The sequence below is a fragment of the Rhea americana genome, unplaced genomic scaffold (genome assembly GCF_003343005.1).
Source record: "Rhea americana isolate MKP2758 unplaced genomic scaffold, rheAme1 scaffold_63, whole genome shotgun sequence".
Classification (NCBI taxonomy): Eukaryota; Metazoa; Chordata; class Aves; order Rheiformes; family Rheidae; genus Rhea; species Rhea americana.
In genome coordinates, this window is record NW_028186790.1 from 2436215 (window position 1) to 2454457 (window position 18243).

The window sequence follows — 18243 nt, forward strand, 5'->3', positions numbered from 1 at the left end:
AAAAAAAAAAAAAAAAAAAAAAAAAAAAGCTGGCTATAGATCCCAGGTCACCTGAATCCAAATTCAGTGTTCTAGCCACAGTGTCACACTGCTTCTGTCTGCACAGAATCATGGTGTTCTGTGTTCTGTTAAATACAGATATAAAGAGCTGTGTATACTTTTCTGTCCACAAGTAAAACCTGGTTTTTGGCTGATCAGTTTGCAGAAGTTATAGGTCTCTAGCACTGCATTAGAGATAAATGTATTGATTAAGAAAGAAATCATTTTGACCTGATTGGATGTGAACATCTACTTATAAACTAGTGATCGGGTTTTCTAAATAGTTACTAGGAAGAATTGGGCACTATTAGGGCAAAGTTAGTCTCGTTTATAAAGCAGACATCTAAAATAGACCACCTGAATCAGGCCTACAAGTGCAATTTTTTTTCAGCCAAAGAGAGCTTAGGGCTGCAAATTTAGAGGTAGACATGTGAAGTTGGAGTTAATGCCACTTCTGTTGCTATTTCTACTGGAAGAAGATAAAAGGATGCTCCCTTTTTCAGGCAAGAGGGTATATTTATGGCAAAAGAAAATTTCAGTGCACATGAATTAAAACTGGTGCAGATTCTGCTGTTCACATTGCACATTAAAAGATGGTTGTCTTTATTACAGGGGTCTAGTAATGCTGGCAAAACTGGAACAGTAAATAAGAAACCTGGTAAGTGTGTGATAACTTTTTAATATTTAGGACTGTTTCTTAAGTACTTACAAACATTTAGAACGAGATTCACAATAAGTGTTTAATGGTGGCTAATGTGCTTAACTGCGAGGTATGTACTAGGTTATTTCTGTGGATCTAGCTCCTACTATAATGAAAAAAATAACATGTACAATTAATATTCTTTCAGAAATTGCTCAAGTTACTACTGCTTATGCTGCGTCAGGAACTGAACAGCTTAGTCTGGCTCCAGGCCAGCTAATACTCATTCTGAAGAAAAATGTGAGTGGATGGTGGCAAGGAGAGTTGCAGGTAATTAACTGAAGGAGAAATAATGGTAACTTTATGAACAGGAATGAGGTGGTCTTTGGTTTAATTGGGGGGGGGAGAGGGAAGGCATAATGTTTGAAAACTTGGCTAGAGAGCTATTTTCACCTTGTATAAACCATATTTGAAAAAAGCTTTTTAAATAAACCTTGTATTGCTGGTTTTGGGTTTGGGGTTTTTGTCATGAAAAGAAAATAGTGAAACTGTAAATGATCATACACGTGGAAGTGGGAGGGATGTTGTCAGTTAATAAAAACAGTAGGGTATAACTGATAAAATGTTGAGTGGTAAAATCCTTCTGATAGAGGAGCAAGAACCTTTAGAAGCTAGAGGGAAACTAGTTTATTCTGAAGACTACCATTCCCACCTTTTCTCCTTTTTCCATCTAGTGGTGAAAGTCTAGTCCTAAATCTAGAGGCACTGTATTACGCAGCATTCTACTTAATTTACGGTTGATATTTTGAATTTTAGAGGCCCATGGATCTTGGCCTTGGTAACCTTAATCTTTGTAACCAATGGAAAAGTTTAAATCATGATTTTAAATCTCTGTTACTATTTTCCTCTATGTAAAAAGTATCAGAGCAAAAGAGGAAGTTGTTTTTAGTTATACTATGTACCAGGTAGAAAGTGATATCAAACAATAGAGTCAATGTTTTGAAAAATAACTTATGGTGTTTGATACGTTTAATCTGGATGTCTCATTATAGACGCTTTTATATGTAAGCACAATTTCCATAGAGGGACTGTTCAGCCTATCTATCAAATTGTGCACAAACATTATTAGCTGCACTTGAAAATTTTAAACGTACGCATTTAGGTGAACATATTACAGTGTAGATTTATTTGAATTGCTTTTTGTTTTTTTGTTTGTTTGTTTGTTTTAATCCTTTTAGCCTAATTTTTACCTGTTCAGATTTATATTTAGTTGATAGTGGGACACCAACTTCTTTTGCTAGCAAAGCTGTGTGAGATACTTGTTGCAGTTTTCCAATTTGTAAACTGTTCAGTATGTCTTATTTGTGTAATAACCATTTTGAACATTTACAGGCGAGAGGTAAAAAGAGACAGAAGGGATGGTTTCCTGCCAGCCATGTGAAATTATTGGGTCCAAGCAGTGAAAAAACATCTGCTGCTCCCTCAGGTGAAAAAAACTGTTTATATTTCATTTAGAATATTTTACATAACTGTTTCAGTTGTTTAAATAATAAGCTGAATTGCATAATTAGTGTAATGGTATACTTAATGACTGTACCTTGTTTTGATGTTGCTGGGGAGTGTAGACGCCCTAGTCAGAATCTGGGACTTCTGACAGACACATACATTCAGATACTACCGAGGTTTGAGAAAGGTAAAAATCTCACAACTTCTTAATCAGAACAGTTCTGTGGGGGATCCTGCATATATTCCTTATTGTACCTTATAGCAAGAAGTCTCAGTCATACAAAGATGTTTATATTCAGAAATCTGTGAGGATCAGCAGTCCATCTCCTATGGCAAGAACTTTCTAATTTTGCTAAATGCACTCCTAAAGAGTCTGAATTTCCAGGAGCCCACACTTCTCTTTAAGGTCCTTGTTTCTATGTACCAGCAAAAGTCTTACAGAAACCTAGCTATCACTGACAAACTCTTTTGTAAGGAGGGAGAGAAGACTGCTTTTTCCACTAGTATTTTTCAATTGGATGGCTGGATACCATGAGGTTATCGGTATGAGATTATTTCACAAAAGAGAGTAGCTTTTTTTGGTTCCTCACACTTAAGTTGTGCTGACTCCACAGCTCTAGTTTGCTTATACATCAGCTTCCTGGATATCCGTGGTTTCCCCTCGTCCTCCATCCTGTTTTTATCTTAAGTATCACCTATAAACTAATCAAACGCAGTTTCTCTACTAAGCCCGTGGAAGAGTGAAAAATGTACTTGCTTATATTTTAAAATGTTTAGAAGGATGCTCTACTAACTGAATCTATTTGCCATGTAAGCACCTAAAGTGGAAGTAAAGGAAAACATTACTCTGACCCAGTTCATAATATGGGTAAAAGAAAAGGGCAGTTTCATATCAATATAAGATCATCTGTTTATTTTCTTATGTGACAGTGTCAGTGAAATTGTTGTTTCTTTCCTGTGGTTATGTTAAATACTCAAGAATAATCTTAATACTTGTGCAACAATAGTATTTCTGCCAATTTCTTTTTCTTGCAGTCTGTCAAGTCATAGCAATGTATGATTACATGGCAAACAATGAAGATGAGCTCAGTTTCTCAAAAGGGCAGCTTATTAATGTGCTGAGCAAAGATGATGCTGATTGGTGGCAAGGAGAAATCAATGGTGTGACAGGTCTCTTTCCTTCAAACTACGTAAAGATGACTACAGAGTCTGACCCAAGTCAGCAGTGTAAGAAACGATTTTTTTAAAAAGCATTTTATTAATGTATTTCAAAGGTGTATTGCTATTTTGCTTTGTGTCCCAAGTCTCAAATGAATTTACTGGTACTTCATGCATTCACTTTTCTATTTCATCTACAAACAACCAGCACTTTACCAAGCAGCCAGTGCGTAATAGCAGAGTGCTAAAGTGAGCTAAAATATTAGATTTGGTAGGCATTTAGCTTCCTTTAAAGATACTGATATTTGATAACTTTTGATAAATTCCAGTTAGTGTAAGCCTACTGTGCTATATTATAGGCATTTTTATCTTCCTTGGTTTTCATAAAACATGACAAAAAGCCTGATATACTCATCTTCTACATACATTAAAAAAGCATTTATCAATTCAGTAGTGTTAACTACTGAACTGATAAGGAAAATTCTAGCATTAGCAAATAGTCTAGCCCATGATAAATGTTTGTGTCCTGGCTGCCAAATTATCTTGCTCTCAGCCAATTCTGAGAAACCTGGTATATACCAAAGCATACAAAAAGCTGAAGATCGTTAGGAGCAGGCTGAGAATTGAACACTAGAATGTACAGCTGTCTGAAGGTCAAAAGTTTCTCAGCCTTTTTTGCACATAAACAGCATAAAGGTTTCTGATTTTCCCTCTCCTCCATACAATTTTTAGCCCCTTGGAACAAATAACCACTTTCACTCCCTTAGCTGTTCATCCTGGGGCACTGTGATTAAATCAGCTTTTAAGTCAACCCATAAAGTTGGGGACTGGGGAATATATCTTCATGTAAAAGTTTCTTGATCTGCGTAACAAGCCCTGCAGTAGCTGTTATTCACCCTGAGCAGTAGCTGTTGCCATAAAATTACATGTATTGGCATTTGTGTTTGTCTCAGTATAAAAGAAGCAGAAGAAACAGAAGTCTGATTGAACCTCTCTTGTAATAGCCTGTACGTAAGGGATAATATGCACTGAAGAGTTTGTCAGCATAGTTGTGGTGTTAGAAAAGTACTGGTAAACTTGCTAATGAAGATACTTTATTTTTACAATCTAAATGGTATTTTGCCTGGGTAGCTCGTTAATGTACATGGTTAAAATATGGTATGCACCATTCCTGAGATTTTCTTTTCAATTAATCTGCATCTGTGCTAACGTTTTTCATAACACTGTTTTTTTCATGCTTCTGACCACCATGGCTATGATGTCAAAACACCTGAATTTGGATCAAATTTAAAATTCTTAAATTAGACATACCTACATCATTAAAATCCTTCAAAAGTTGTTTTTGTTTAGATACAGAGGGAATCTCAATTTTGAAGAGCATATTATAAATCCAGCTAGCCTATGAAAGTAAGGTTGTGACTGATCTTGAGTGTTAAAATGCCAAATTTTAAAAAATGATACAGATGTTAGCTTATCACTCCAGGTGTATTTCCCTTTAGAGTTAGGTAGCTGAACATGGCGAGTGCGAGATGTTTACGCATACTATTAACTTTCAACAAAAGAAATGCCAAGATCAAGTTGTAACTGGAAACATTTGATGTGGTGATTAAGTTCTTCTCATCATTTGTTGATGTGTCATTTTAATATTGTTGAGTTAAAATATTTTTTCCAGTCAGATTGTGGCTGCGTGAACAAAGCTTTTCTTTGAAAGTGCATTGACAAGGTCAGCCAGTGACGGTCAGCAAGGAACAGATGTGCTCTGTGCTCTTTACATTGCTGTTGCACTTGTGTCTGTTTAAGAAGCTGTTTTCTACAAAGCAGATCTATTGATGTTTAATTAGGAAAGTTCACCTGTTAGTAAAAGAAGAATAGGCTTAAAAACCCTCCAGAATTCTCTGAGTATTTGCGATTAGCTAACTTGTTTATCCACCTGGTGCTAAAATTTGCCACTCTTGTGTGACACTCAAACATTTGCATCTAGAAACTTCAGGAAGAAGCAACAATATTCTGTCCGGAGCCAGCTCAAATCCAGCATGGCTTTTTAGCTCAGCTCCAGTGTGGTGCAAACACAGTTGCACTGATTTCTGTGACAGCTCAGGTCAGCTGATCTGCTTCCATATAGTGTGAAGTCTGAGCTAGTCAGTCTCGCTGATATAGTACTAGCTTAATGCTATAGCTTTCATAACTAAAGAAACATCTAAGTGTGTTTTAAATGAACCTTCAGACTTCCTTTGATTTCTATAGAATATTTTTGCACTTATTTAAACATAATACAGAAACTATCACTTGTACTCTTGAGAAATCACTGAGGAATTTTCCCAAAAGAATGTTATTGTGGCCTTCTGGAGACCAGCTTTGAGATATGACAAAAATGAATATTTAAAATGTTGTATTTCAAAGAATTGTTAATCTGAGTATTACAATGTTTCTGCTGAAGAACGGCAGTTTCTCTCACTGTCTGTTCTAGCCAGCCAAATGTAATGGTATTTGGGGAGGGCGCAGGCAGATTGGGTGTATGCCAACAGTTGCAGCTTGTGAAAATTCTACTTTTCCCTTGAATTTAAACTCTGTTATATGGACTGCCTTTGTACCCAGAATCTTTACTGGGGCTTACTAGTTAGAGCTGTAATGGCAAACTTCCCTAGCAAATAAATAATTTATGTCACCAAGATGATTCTCTTAAGTTGCATAAGCAGCTCTCTGAACAAAATAAGCTGTGCTGACAAGAAGACTGTTTTCTTGTTGTTTTTATAGTTGCATCTCTTGGCATAGGGTCTCTGCAAGAAGAAAACAGTGAGAGGTTTTACAGTTCTTTGAACAGGACTTTTAAAAACAACCCAAATCTTGGTGACCTAGAGAACGTGGAATACTTGAGTCATGTACTCAGCAATTGTCATGGTGGGTAGAGTTACTCATGTTGTAACAACATTTTATTAGCTCGTATTCTAAGGTTTGCAGAGAAATCATGCTGGTGTGCATAAAAAAAGATTTGCAGGAGGTTTTAATACATATGTAGATAAATACATACATATGTATGTATATCATTATAGATTTAAATTGAATATGCACAGTGTTCTTTTTCTTGCTAGACCCTTCGAGGCCAGATCTTCTGTGTATTAACAGTATTGGTCTGATACATGTCTAGTAAGTTTTCTTCCGGTTCTTCACAAGGAGTGTGCATTGAGTAAGTGGGGTGCACCTAGCGCTTCACAGTTCTTCCCAGTGGCCTAGTCTGGAGATAATTTCATCATTTGAGCCAGTCTTCATCTGCCTTAAAAACTTGCTTTTAGAACCTTCTCTCACTTTGCTGGCTTTTTGAGTAAGATGCCTTCTTTTTTCAGTTTGCCATCTTATCCATGGAACCAGCCTGAGCCTTTATCTTGTGTTTTCTTTAGCTGAGATTTACATACACTCACTCGCTCACTCGGAAAACTCAGCCTGGTGCACTTACTTATACTAAGTGTGCAAAGGCTTTGACTTACTGATATCTGATAGCTCTTTTCCTTTGGTGATACTGCTCTTCCTTAAAGCTGAAACATTGCACCAGTTCTTTATACACAGAAAAGTATGCACAGTTACTGTTTCTGTTCTGTGTCTTTTTGCAGCCAAGCTCTGCTGAAGTTTATCAGGCATCTTAAGTTACTCCTTCTGGTGCCTAGATGCAACCTGCAGGTAGTCTCCATAACTTAATGAGCACCTCCTGTTTTTTCCTGTGTAGCCTGCCTGCTGAGCTGTCTGTCTGTCTGTGCAGATGGCCTTAGGCAAGGATGGTTGGTCAGACTGGGAGGACTGGGAGCAGATCCTCTCTCCCTAGACTGTTCTCAGTGTATGTATGGCAAAGTCATGAACTTCCTTAGGTACAAACTTGATGTTTATAGTAAAATTCACCTCAGTCACCAGATCTGCCTATACTTTTTCTCTTCCAAAACCTAACTTGTAGATGAGACATACTACACAGACATGAGGCAGGTTCTGTCCTTATGCAACTAGCATGGAATTACCTTTCCAAAAGTTTCTTTGGCTCTTCATCTCCATGCACAAAAGATCAGAAGCATGGTAGTTCCTGTCTATAACTGACTAATTAGTGAAGTTGACCTGCTTCCAAGTGAACTTCGTGCTGCTTGGGAACATCTGAATTGAAAAGTGCGCATAAACAAGCTCTCAAAGAAGAGAGCGCCTAATTTCCAGTGATCACATGCACATTTCACACACATGCTTTCTCAGAGTCCTTACTGCTATAGGAGTATTCTGCAGTCAAGAGGAACTGAGGAGCAGGAAGCATGCACCAGTGTTCATGTCCACTTGGGTGGAGCTTAAGGACAGATGAGAATGCATGCATGCTGTACAGATGTTCCTAATATTAAAAAAAAAAAGAAGAAGAAGAAGAAGAAGAAAAAGAAAGAGGAAAAAAAAGATCCTCTCAATTGATGTGATTGTAGCACATGAATTTCCATGTCTATATAGACAACACATCTTGAAGGATTCTAGTTACTGTTAATTTACTTTTCTTTCATGATTATGTAGTAAGTTTATGATACCAGTTGCTTTGAGTTGATACCAGTTAGGTGTTGCAGGTCTGCATTGTCTTTTTAACATATGAAGATCAATAATTTATTTTCCTTATAAGACTTTAGTTTAAAAGTTTCCATAATTTTACTCCTTTTACCAGGAAGCTAATATGAAATTTTATGTTTTATGTATGTTTAGTACATGAAATAGTGTTATTTCACTTCTTAGTGTCATTTTGTATTTCTAAAAAGAATTATTTGGTGAACTTTAAGCTTGTTAAGGGCTCCAGGTTGAAAGTCTGGGGTCTGCAGACCTCTCTTCTGAGAACAGTCCACAGCATATGCAGCTGCAGTCTGAGTTGTACATCTACCTAAACTCTGACTTAGCAGGGCCGCTTCTAGACCATGAAAACCTTCATTTCTTATGAGAAAGGTCATGGTACTTACTCCTCACTTTTCATGGATGCACATTTAGTAGAGACAAAGTTTTGTTTCATTTCACGCTTTGAATAGAATTGAGCAGGCTAATGTTATGTGCTGATACAAATACGTTCTGGTGAGGCTTTTCTTTACAACTTTGCTTTCTATCCTCTTCTCTAAATTTTCCAGGAAGATGAAATATTGTTGAAATCTCAGGGAATTTTGCCATTGCCTTTAACAAAGCTAGAGTTTGACCGTGGGTGTTGAGTCTACATAACAGAATTCTTCCCTTTTTATTTCTTTTTAAAGTGAATTAGCTACAGTGTTTTGCTGAGAGTCTATAGTGGCTGGTCATGAGTAATTAATACCAATTATGTTTATAAATATGGAATTGCAAGAGTAGAAGTGCATGCGGTCTGTTTTCAGAAAGCTGAATGTTAGTCATTCCTTTCTGACCTTTTTGATGTTGTTCTGTCTTTGTCCGTAGAACTCATATGTTTCACTTTTCAAATTTATGTTCATTTGATCCTTCATTTTTTGTTTTTTTTAGGACCCAATGTTGTCTTCCAGTGTGAAAGCACCTCAGAGACCCACTATCCAAGTTTGACTGTAGCGTGGAGGTGGCAGGGTGGCCAGCTCTGCTCAAATATCTCTGACACAATCCTTTTTCTTCGTTTGAATGTTAGATCCAGTCAAGAAATTAGGAGCGTTTGGGGGTTTTCTTACAGTCTACAGTTGCAAATAATTTGTAAAAGCAGAAAGGATAGTGGGTCTTTGTGTGGCTTTCACTGCTGTCCGTTCTTGTTCCCTCTAGTTTTTCTTTCTTATTGATAAGCCTGGATCATTAGCATGCCTATCAAATTATCGTTTGCATGGTGGGATTGCAGACACACAAAGACCCACTATTTGCACAGTTTATCTGAACTGTTTTGAATGGGTAGTTGTGTTCTTCTAATGTTGTAATGTTCATACTTTGCAAATTAAAATGTTCACTGATTATTGCTCTATTGGACTTAATTTAATCTTCTACTTGTTGAGCTTTTAAAATTGGCAGCCTGTGAGGTTCATCCAGAAGATAAACCCTACTTTGTCTATGCTGCTGACAGTCACTGTGATTACAAATATGCCACAAGATCTAAGATTTAGATCTGATACAGTCCAGCCTTTAAATACCCCTTTTAATGGGGAAAGGAATATTCAGAGTAGAATAGAGGATGTTTCAATTTCTTTCTTCCTTTACAGTAGTACTATAGAAGGATTTCAGGTTGTTTTGGATCAGTATATCCTATCTCTAAACAACCTTCCTTCAAATTATTTTTTTATTTGAATAATTCATATTTTGCTTTCAATTTTGGCATACAGTGAACATACTAGTTACTGTACAGTCTCTGTGCTACTAGACCCTCACCCTGCCCCTTTCTGTGCTGAACGGTTACAGTCCTGAATGGTGCTTTTATCTGGCTGTGGTCTGCAGTCCCTCAGAGCAACCAGTATCTGAAAGCTGCTGCTGCTCTTTCTGTTAAACAAATTAGCAGCTTAATATATAGGTAACCTTCATAAAGGGAAATTATCAGGAAAAAAAAAAAAACACTAACACCTGGAGCTAAAGGCAAAGAATTTGGGTTGAACAGTGGACCTATACTCTCATCTCAAAATGAGGTACAGTTATGTCATGTTAGCAATACAGTGCAGTTAAAGGTGCCCAAATTTAACAGTACATGAAGGAGGGAACAGGGCTTCAGGATTATGTCCTGATACCCCTTTAAATGAAAGGATTAGTTTAATAGCAGACCGTCTGTCTGGTGAAACAGTTCCTTAATTCTGTAACAAAAGGAGAGTTCTAGTAGACAAAATATTTAATTTAGTTGGCTTCCTGAGYTTGGCAATGAAACAACAAAGGTGGCTTATGCAATCAGAAATGTTTACAAACTACTATATGTTTACTATATACATATATATATTTATATATTTATATATAAATATTGTGATGGTACTATTGGGAAAATGTTAATCCAATTGCAGAGATTTAAAAGCCTTTCTCCAAAAGTTCTATAGAAAGAWTGGAATGTATGTATTTAGTATACTTTATCAGATAATGTGTATGTGCCCTATAGTTCAGAGATGTATCTTTTGTGCAATACAGATTACAGCAATGTGCCTACATAAAACTACAAATGGATTTTTATTCTRGATGTATTTTGTCTAAATCAGTATTTTGTTATCGAATGAAAAAATGTTATTGTAGGCAAATAATGTGCTAGATAATTTCTCAAGTAGCCGTGGTCCAACTAACTTAATTTTCTTTTCCTTCTGAAACTACATTTTTAAGTATTTTTACTAAAATATGCTAATCACCCTGAATTGCCTTCTTTGAAGCACTTTGAAAGCCTGTATAATACAGGCTAAAGGTGTGTTATACTACCCAAGTGGCATCAAGCAGTCACTCACTGTAGTCATATAATTAGATGATATTATGATGAATTTTTCCCATTTCTGAAAGACACTGTTAACCTATGGGATTTGAGCCAAACTGACTTCCTAATGTTCAGTGACAGTTTTCCTTCAATGCCAAATTGCTACAAATTGTCTTTGAAAAATGAAAAACAACTTCACACCCTGTCTGAGATGTTCTAGGAAATAGTTTTATGGCTTTTTACTAAAGGCACTGATGTTTTACCCATTTCTTTAATGCTACAGTTGAAAACTAGGGACAATATCCTGTACAGTTTCACACAAGTAGCCCTATAATTGGGTGTGTGGATATGAACAATAATAAGTATTAAAACAGCTGCCTTCAATTTGAACTAATGAGCATTGGAACTAAGTGTTTTGAGCTTTCACAGTTTTTTAGTGTTTCAGTATTACCTGAGTACCCTCTAAATTCCCTAACTGTAAAAACAATCATGATGATAATCTGTTTTAATAACACTGATAGAAAGAGACAGAGTTTCTGCCTCCAGTATTTTTCTCTACTGCAGGAGTCTGCCTAATACACGGTTGAGAACAGACACCAGAGCGCTCTGTGCTTCTGTCGCGCATCGGTACAGAAAAAATTGTATACATATGTAAGACTATCAATAGGAAAGGCTATGCTGCGATGTGTTTAAGACAAGATTTAAAGTATCAATGAAGAGGTGTAGCTAGTAGAAGCTGAGTTTAAATCAGACTCTTCTATTTAAAAATATTAATTAGTGTTTAGTTGTGTACAATCCCCCCTCGCACTGATACAARTTCGCAGAGTGAAGTTCAGCTGTCATCACAGCCACTTAAGTAAAACTGGTGTTAAAACATTCATCGCTTGCTAGGGTGAAGATGGTTGGCTTTGAAACTGCTTTAAGGACAAAGTGAAAACYAGGGAGATTAGTTAAACTGATGGCCCCTCGTCAAAAGCTGAGTCTAAATGAGCCACAAGAAGTTAGCAGTTGGTTAAAACTGAAGCCAGTCAGGCAAGCAAAGTATGATGTTGCCTGCGGCATGTTACTTGCTTAATACTGTTTCCTGTGGGCCACCAGTGAATGGAGGCTGTTGTGTAATTGGAGGTAAAAACATAAGTGATGCAGTAAATGCACAAGAATTGGTACTGAAATGTTTCCTAATTTTGCAATYGTGTAGTTTGCTTAGTGAACTAACAGCCTGCAAAAGTTGAGCTTTCAAAGCTGTGTTCCTGACCCAGCAGTTGGATCCGCGCAGGAAAGTCCTGTGCCACCACCCAGATGCGGTCGCGGGGTTGGGGCACATGAGTAGTTGTGCAGGTGCACCGGGCTGTCTCCACGTCAAGTGTGAACTCGATAGCTAGGAGCACAAGAGGCATAAAACTCCTTTAAAGTTATATGCWGATCGTTGAAACGTCTCCTGCTGGTGAACGAGTATTTATTCCTTTGTCAGGTCAAAACCCCGTGTGATGTTTTTGAGTCGGGTTGAAAACACCTGTAAATAAGTCTGATCATAGGAACGCTGACAAACCTTGGCCTGTAGTGGTGGTGAAAGCTGCTACAGGATAATGCAACTTTAATGTAATGAACTAATAAACTGCTACGTAATGGTGTGTGCTGCCTTAAAATATCTTTTGTTGTTCTTTTCAAGCTAGAGTACGAATGCTCGGGGAAAATTGTTAAGACGTGCAAATGCAGGCTATGCTTAGCATGAGGCAATTGCTCATCTTTGTTTTAAATGAAGTTGTAAGATAACTATGCAAATGTATTTTATTAAAGGGACACATAAAAGGATCTAGTTTGTCTGTTGTGGTTTTTTGTTCATCTGGGGAGATTTTTACCCCCATCGAAATAGCTTGGTACAAGCATTGTGCTAACTCTGCCCAGGACAGAGCAGCTTTGTTTTTCACCTCATGAAAACTGAATCATAAATTCCTTCTGTTGTTGTAGAGAGCGTAGACTGCATATATTGGTTTGGGGAGGTTAGATTTAAWTTTTTTGCAAATTGTTTCCCAGGGCGTGATAGAAGCCAGCCTTTTCATGGGAGTAAATTTGCTGAATTGGTTCCTTTCACCGCTTTCAGGAAAGCTGTGGGCACAGCAGCTACTATCACAGCTACAGGTAGTGACGGGAGGACATCTCAAGTTAACTTGCCTTATGTGGCCAGCAGAGATTGTAAAGGGTAGCCTAGTAATACAGTCATGAGTTCAAAACCTTATCTGCTTTTTCCAGCCATATCAACTAGTTTAAGCTTAAATAATAATAATAAAAACTTCTTACAAAAGCGGCTTCCATAGGCCACTTCTGCCCCTAAGTAGCCTTTGTTAGGGACGCAAAGCCGTGATGCCTCTTGGGCTTGTTTGGATGCACACAGATCCTTCAGGGAAAGTGCTGAAGCTCATGCTTGAGGCTCAAGACCGCTTCCCAGATTAAAAATTGCTGTCWTTTTTTTTTTAAATGCATTTTTCATTGTTCATTGAGTTTGGGGAGATGGACAGATCGCTTAGTGCCCAAGCAGATCTCAGGAGTCTTTGATGGTCCTTTATCTATGTGTTTTTAACTCTGTTCTCTTGAAAAGCTTTTAAGTCAAGAATTTCAATTCACTCACCCACTTTTTTAAAAAACAAAGGAAAAGGCAAAAAATGTTTGGAAATGATGATAGGTTTTGTTCATCTGTCTTTCAGAGAAAGCAGATTTTTTTGTTTTGTTTTTTCTATTTTCTTCATGGGAAAGTGTCATTCTTCACCTAGAACTTGCAGATGTCAAATCCCAAACATGTCAGTAATCAAAAGGGTTTTCTTTTCTCCTCTGTTTTTCAAGCGTTTGAATCTCCTGCAGAGATCTTTGGAATACAAAACTTTCCCTGCAGTTTTTTGTGCAGGGTTRGTTATGTCAATAGGAAGAAAATATTTCTTCTTAAGGTATGTTTGGAAAGAGAAGGATAATTTTAAACAGTTTTGAGACTGGGATTTCCTGTTTATAAAACACGCTGGGGAGTTTATGCTGCCGCTGCRAGGTAGCTGCTTCCTCACCATGGTGAGCAGGCTTTACCGTGAACGGTACCTGGGGGTAGGAGGCATTGCTGGGGTGGCTGCCCTGAGTTTCAAAGGCAGCAGATTTCCCACATTTGCTTCATTAGAGGCTGCCCTGGGAAGGGAGCAGGGAAGGGAGCAGGGCAGGTCGTTAGTTCGGCCTGGTGTGTCCCCCTCGGTGAGAGGGGCAGGTGAGATTCCCCTCCGCAGCTCCTGGGAAGTGCTTGCCCCTTTCCATTAGCTGCATGGGGAGCTGGAGATGAGGTTTTGCAAGACTGAAGCCAAACTGATGGTTTTCTGCTGCCAAAAAAGGCAATCCTACTACTTCCACGCACATTCCTCACTGCAGAACAGCAGAAAACTGCTGCTCGTTTTATTTTTTATTTTTTTCCCCTAGGAGTCAGATGAGTGCCAGAATTGCTGCAAGGAAAGAGGTGGACAGGAATGTGGGGGGGGAGGAGGTAGAGATTGTTGTGTTATTCTCTGTCTCGTCTTCCTTTTAAATCCAAGTGCCCAAATTAATCCCATGAATATGCTATGCTGCTATCATTGGACTAATCAACATTCAGGGCTTTTTCCTGGTGCTTAGTTAAGCACAGGGTAGCATACATCCATTGATCCCAAAACCTTAAAGTCCAAATACAAGATTTGTGCAGGAGCCAGTTAAATTAACTGAGATTTTTTTTTTGCATTTGATGCTGAGCTTTTTTAAAAWCAGGTCTAGTTAGGTATGTCAAGAAGGCATGTCTTCCTTCCAAAGTTTGCTTCAGCTTTAAGTAGAGAGAATCAGAGAGGCACAAGTACAAGTCTTTGCATTGCTCTACAGCTGCGTTACAAGCAAACAGTGACAGGAGCTGGATTTTTCAGTCCTTTGCTGTTCTTGTTGTAGGACTCTACATTGCAGTAGAAGAGAGGATCACGTGGTCAGAGCTARGGTTTCTAAATCTGGACAAATAGAATATTGCTACTGTGGAAGCCCAAGGCAGTCCTAAAATTTCATGTATTAGGAACCAGTTGAACTGAAAATCAATCCTGTACACACTAAAGAATCAAGCTGGAATCCAGGAGTAGAACATGTCGGCCACAAAACATATTGATGGATTAAGAGATACCAAACTGCATAGAAATCACTTTCATCTGTAACTTTATTCATTTTTGTCCTCTAATTTTGGCCTGATTGTAACTTTGAGAATAACTAAAGCCAGAAGCAGCGTTCTTCACCATCAGGAGAGCTGCAATCCCAGATAGCTTCATAAAAAGTAGTATTTTTTTCAATTCTTAGAAAATTTACAATTGTGGTCATTCTGAGGGGTACAGAATAGAACTGAAAAATCCTGATTTTAAACCTTGCCATTGTCTTTACTGTTGTACTTTTTTACCGTCGCTATTGAAATACTCTGGATGTTACCATAAAACTTCATTTGACCAATGTCCTTCTAATGTGGCTCTCTCTTCTGCTGAAGGATTCTGCTCCTTCAAAGCAGCCTGGTGCCTGTCCTACAGGAAGAACGCAAATCCGTGAGGTTCAAATGAAGGCACAGTTGAATCAAGTTTAGCCAAACGTTCAGTATTTCTTGGCTTTGTTTTTTGGTAGTTTTTCATTTTGTCTCATTGTTTTCTTTTACAAATGTATTACTAAGTCATTTTCATTTCACTGTTTAGGCCAGTCTTCCCACAAACAAATCTAAAAACTGGCAGCCAGTAGAAGAAAATCACATTCTGATATGCTAGATGTGTTAGGGTGATAATAGAGAACTCTTCATATTGTAGGTCATACTGACTTTCAAAATCTTAAAAAAAGACTTTCAAAAAGTATCTTTATAGTTCCTCTAGAAATAACTGATCTAAAAAAGTGTCTGTTTTTTTTCCTGCTATTCCAAAAAATCCACAGTTCACATTTTATTAAAATCTGGTGCTGTCATATCATATGATACATGTATAATGTTCTAAAATACTCCTTAATTATGTTTTTTTCTGCTGCTCTACAGTAGTTGACTAGCTTGTGATGTCTAACAGATAAACCAGAGTTTTACTTTCAATATGCTCCTTTGCCTATCTAAACAGACTCATTCACCATTTTCTCACTTTGCTTTTTATCAGTTTTTGATTCAGTTACTAAATTTCAAATGCTGTTGTCACGTTTACTAATGAACAAAGAAGAGTAAAAGGGTGTAAGTGGTATGAAACTGCAGGCACTGCATGTTATCATAGAAAACAGTTTTTGTGTCATTAGATGTCCGTGTGTTCTTGTGCATGCTTTTGTTTATCCATACTTAATGCATAGAAAATAAGTCAATGCATCTGTGGCTGATTTTGTTTCTAAACTAGAAAAAGGTTATACAACTATGAAGTCAGGCAACTGAAAATTATGCAGCACAAGTTTACACATTCACACTGGTGGTTTTTATCATAAATTAATAAGTCAAAATACTTCAGAAATAGGATGGAGATTAAAGATGCAATGTCACGAACCAATACCAGCCGCTTTCTAGATTACTTCACTCACAAAAGACACTGCACAAGGCAAGAGAATGTCACAATTTTGAAAACAGTATTGCAGAAAAAGAGAAGAGAGAAGTCACGAGAGAGATGGAGTGACGGGAAGTCAGGAATTCTTATCTGATATCACAGGACAAGAACAAGGCATGTTTGAAGAWACAGAAATGTTAGATTTAAAAGTGGTATAAAGTTGGGAGGGAGTTGATTGCTATGTCACTAGATTTTGAAACCTACTGCTAGGGCAGAGTTTTAAAAAAGAACCACTGTGCATACAGTCTGATCCTTGGGTTGGTGTATGCTGATGCAGTTTTGTTTAACTTGTCAGATCTGATGGCTTGAGCTGGGACCTAAACTACTGGCTTACTTCTTGTAGGGTGCGCTGATCTCCAAAGCCTTGACACTATGCAGCCAATGGAAAGGAAAAGACAGGGTTACATTCATGAACTCATTCAGACCGAAGAAAGGTATATGGATGATCTTCAGCTTGTCCTAGAGGTGAGATGTCTTTGACATGAGAACACATTTGGAAAAACAGCACCTCTGTCCTACTGAGTAATAGCCATAAAGCAATTCTTAAGAAATGTGAAAAGCTAGAGGAAGAAAGCGGCGTTGCATGAGCGTCTGCCTTTCTTCTGAATGTTACGTGCTTGTTCACCAGGCAAAACCATCATGTTACAGTAGCGGTCTTAAAAGGACCTCCCTACTTTCCAGATCCTTTTCTTAGAGCTTAGGCCAACATTMAATTTTAAGGTGATGGGTTGTGCTCGGTTGCTCTGGCAAAGCTGCATACRTTCATGAAATAAGTTACGAAAGTACCATGAAAGTTTATTGACTGCCTTCATCTCCAATTTTATTGCTGGAAGCAAGACTGCCTTGCTAGGTTGGCCTGGGTTGGCCAACACTAGAACGCCAGTGTTGGAAAGGTCCTGAGAATTGAGCTTGACCTTTTTATATAAAACTGTGTTGTGAAGTGTTAAACACATTAGATAGGCTGAATTATGTAAGTATTCTAGTATCCATAGGCATTGCCCTGAAGGAAGGTGTAGTTTTGCRTGCTGGTTAACTATGTCTGTTCTAGGGGTGGAGACTGACGTTTAAGTCAAGTAGCATGTGACTCTCAAATCATAGAATCGTTAGGGTTGGAAGGGCCCTCTGGAGATCTTCTAGTCCAACCCCCCTGCTCAAGCAGTGTCACCTAGAGCACGTCAGACAGGGTTGCATCCAGGTGGGCCTTGAAGATCTCCAGACAAGGAGACTCCACAATCTCTCTGGGCAACCTGTTCCAGTGCTCCCTCACTCTCACAGGGAAGAAATTCCTCCTCATATCATGGCATGCTCTTGCACTGTAAAGTCAGCCTGCAAGTCTCGCTGCTTGTTACTGCTTCRTGGCAGTGATGCCACTGCCAGACTGAGGTCACATACTTAGGAGAAACAGTGATAGGTCTCCTAGGTGCCTTCCAACCTTACTGATCCTATGATTYTAGTAAGGTATTGATTTGACTTCTCATTAGAAATTGGACACTCAGCATTTGAAAGAGCAAAACTATTGCTAACCCAAACAAGAAGAGACAGTGAGCTGCCTTCATCTGTGAAGAGCTGTTCACCTTCCTGATTCTTTGACTGCAGGTTTTCCAGAAACCAATGGCTGATTCAGGCTGTCTCACAGAAGGAGAGATGGGGCTCATCTTCGTTAACTGGAAGGAACTTATCATGTCAAATACAAAGTTACTGAAGTGAGTAGTTACCCACATTTGTGTCTCCTGAATAAGAGTTCACTAAAACTTCTATATTTTCCTCTTCATCTTTGTTCTCTTACTCTGTTCCCCAGGAAGTTTTCTGGTTTTATAGCAAATATTTCTGTCCTTGCCTATTAATTCCTGTGTACGTGTGCATTCAGAGCAGCTAAATGCATTCAGGCTATCTCCTTAAGAAGGAGCTGTAACACGAGGGACAAGAATAAACAGTGAGAACAGATGCACACATATRTAGTGTCTTAGACATAAAGCCTG

The 18243-nt window shown here is 38.1% G+C and overlaps 1 protein-coding gene across 2 annotated transcripts in view; it reads left to right on the forward strand.

Moving 5' to 3' along the window:
• Positions 1–18243, forward strand: part of ITSN2 (intersectin 2) — an 86697-nt gene that overhangs the window by 61148 nt on the left and 7306 nt on the right. For both annotated transcript variants that reach the window (XM_085320365.1, XM_085320364.1), the window contains 6 exons: positions 652–697; positions 888–1009; positions 2072–2165; positions 3221–3412; positions 16608–16729; positions 17861–17967. In XM_085320365.1, the coding sequence (XP_085176491.1) occupies positions 652–697; positions 888–1009; positions 2072–2165; positions 3221–3412; positions 16608–16729; positions 17861–17967 (683 nt within the window). The remainder of the gene's footprint in view (positions 1–651; positions 698–887; positions 1010–2071; positions 2166–3220; positions 3413–16607; positions 16730–17860; positions 17968–18243) is intronic.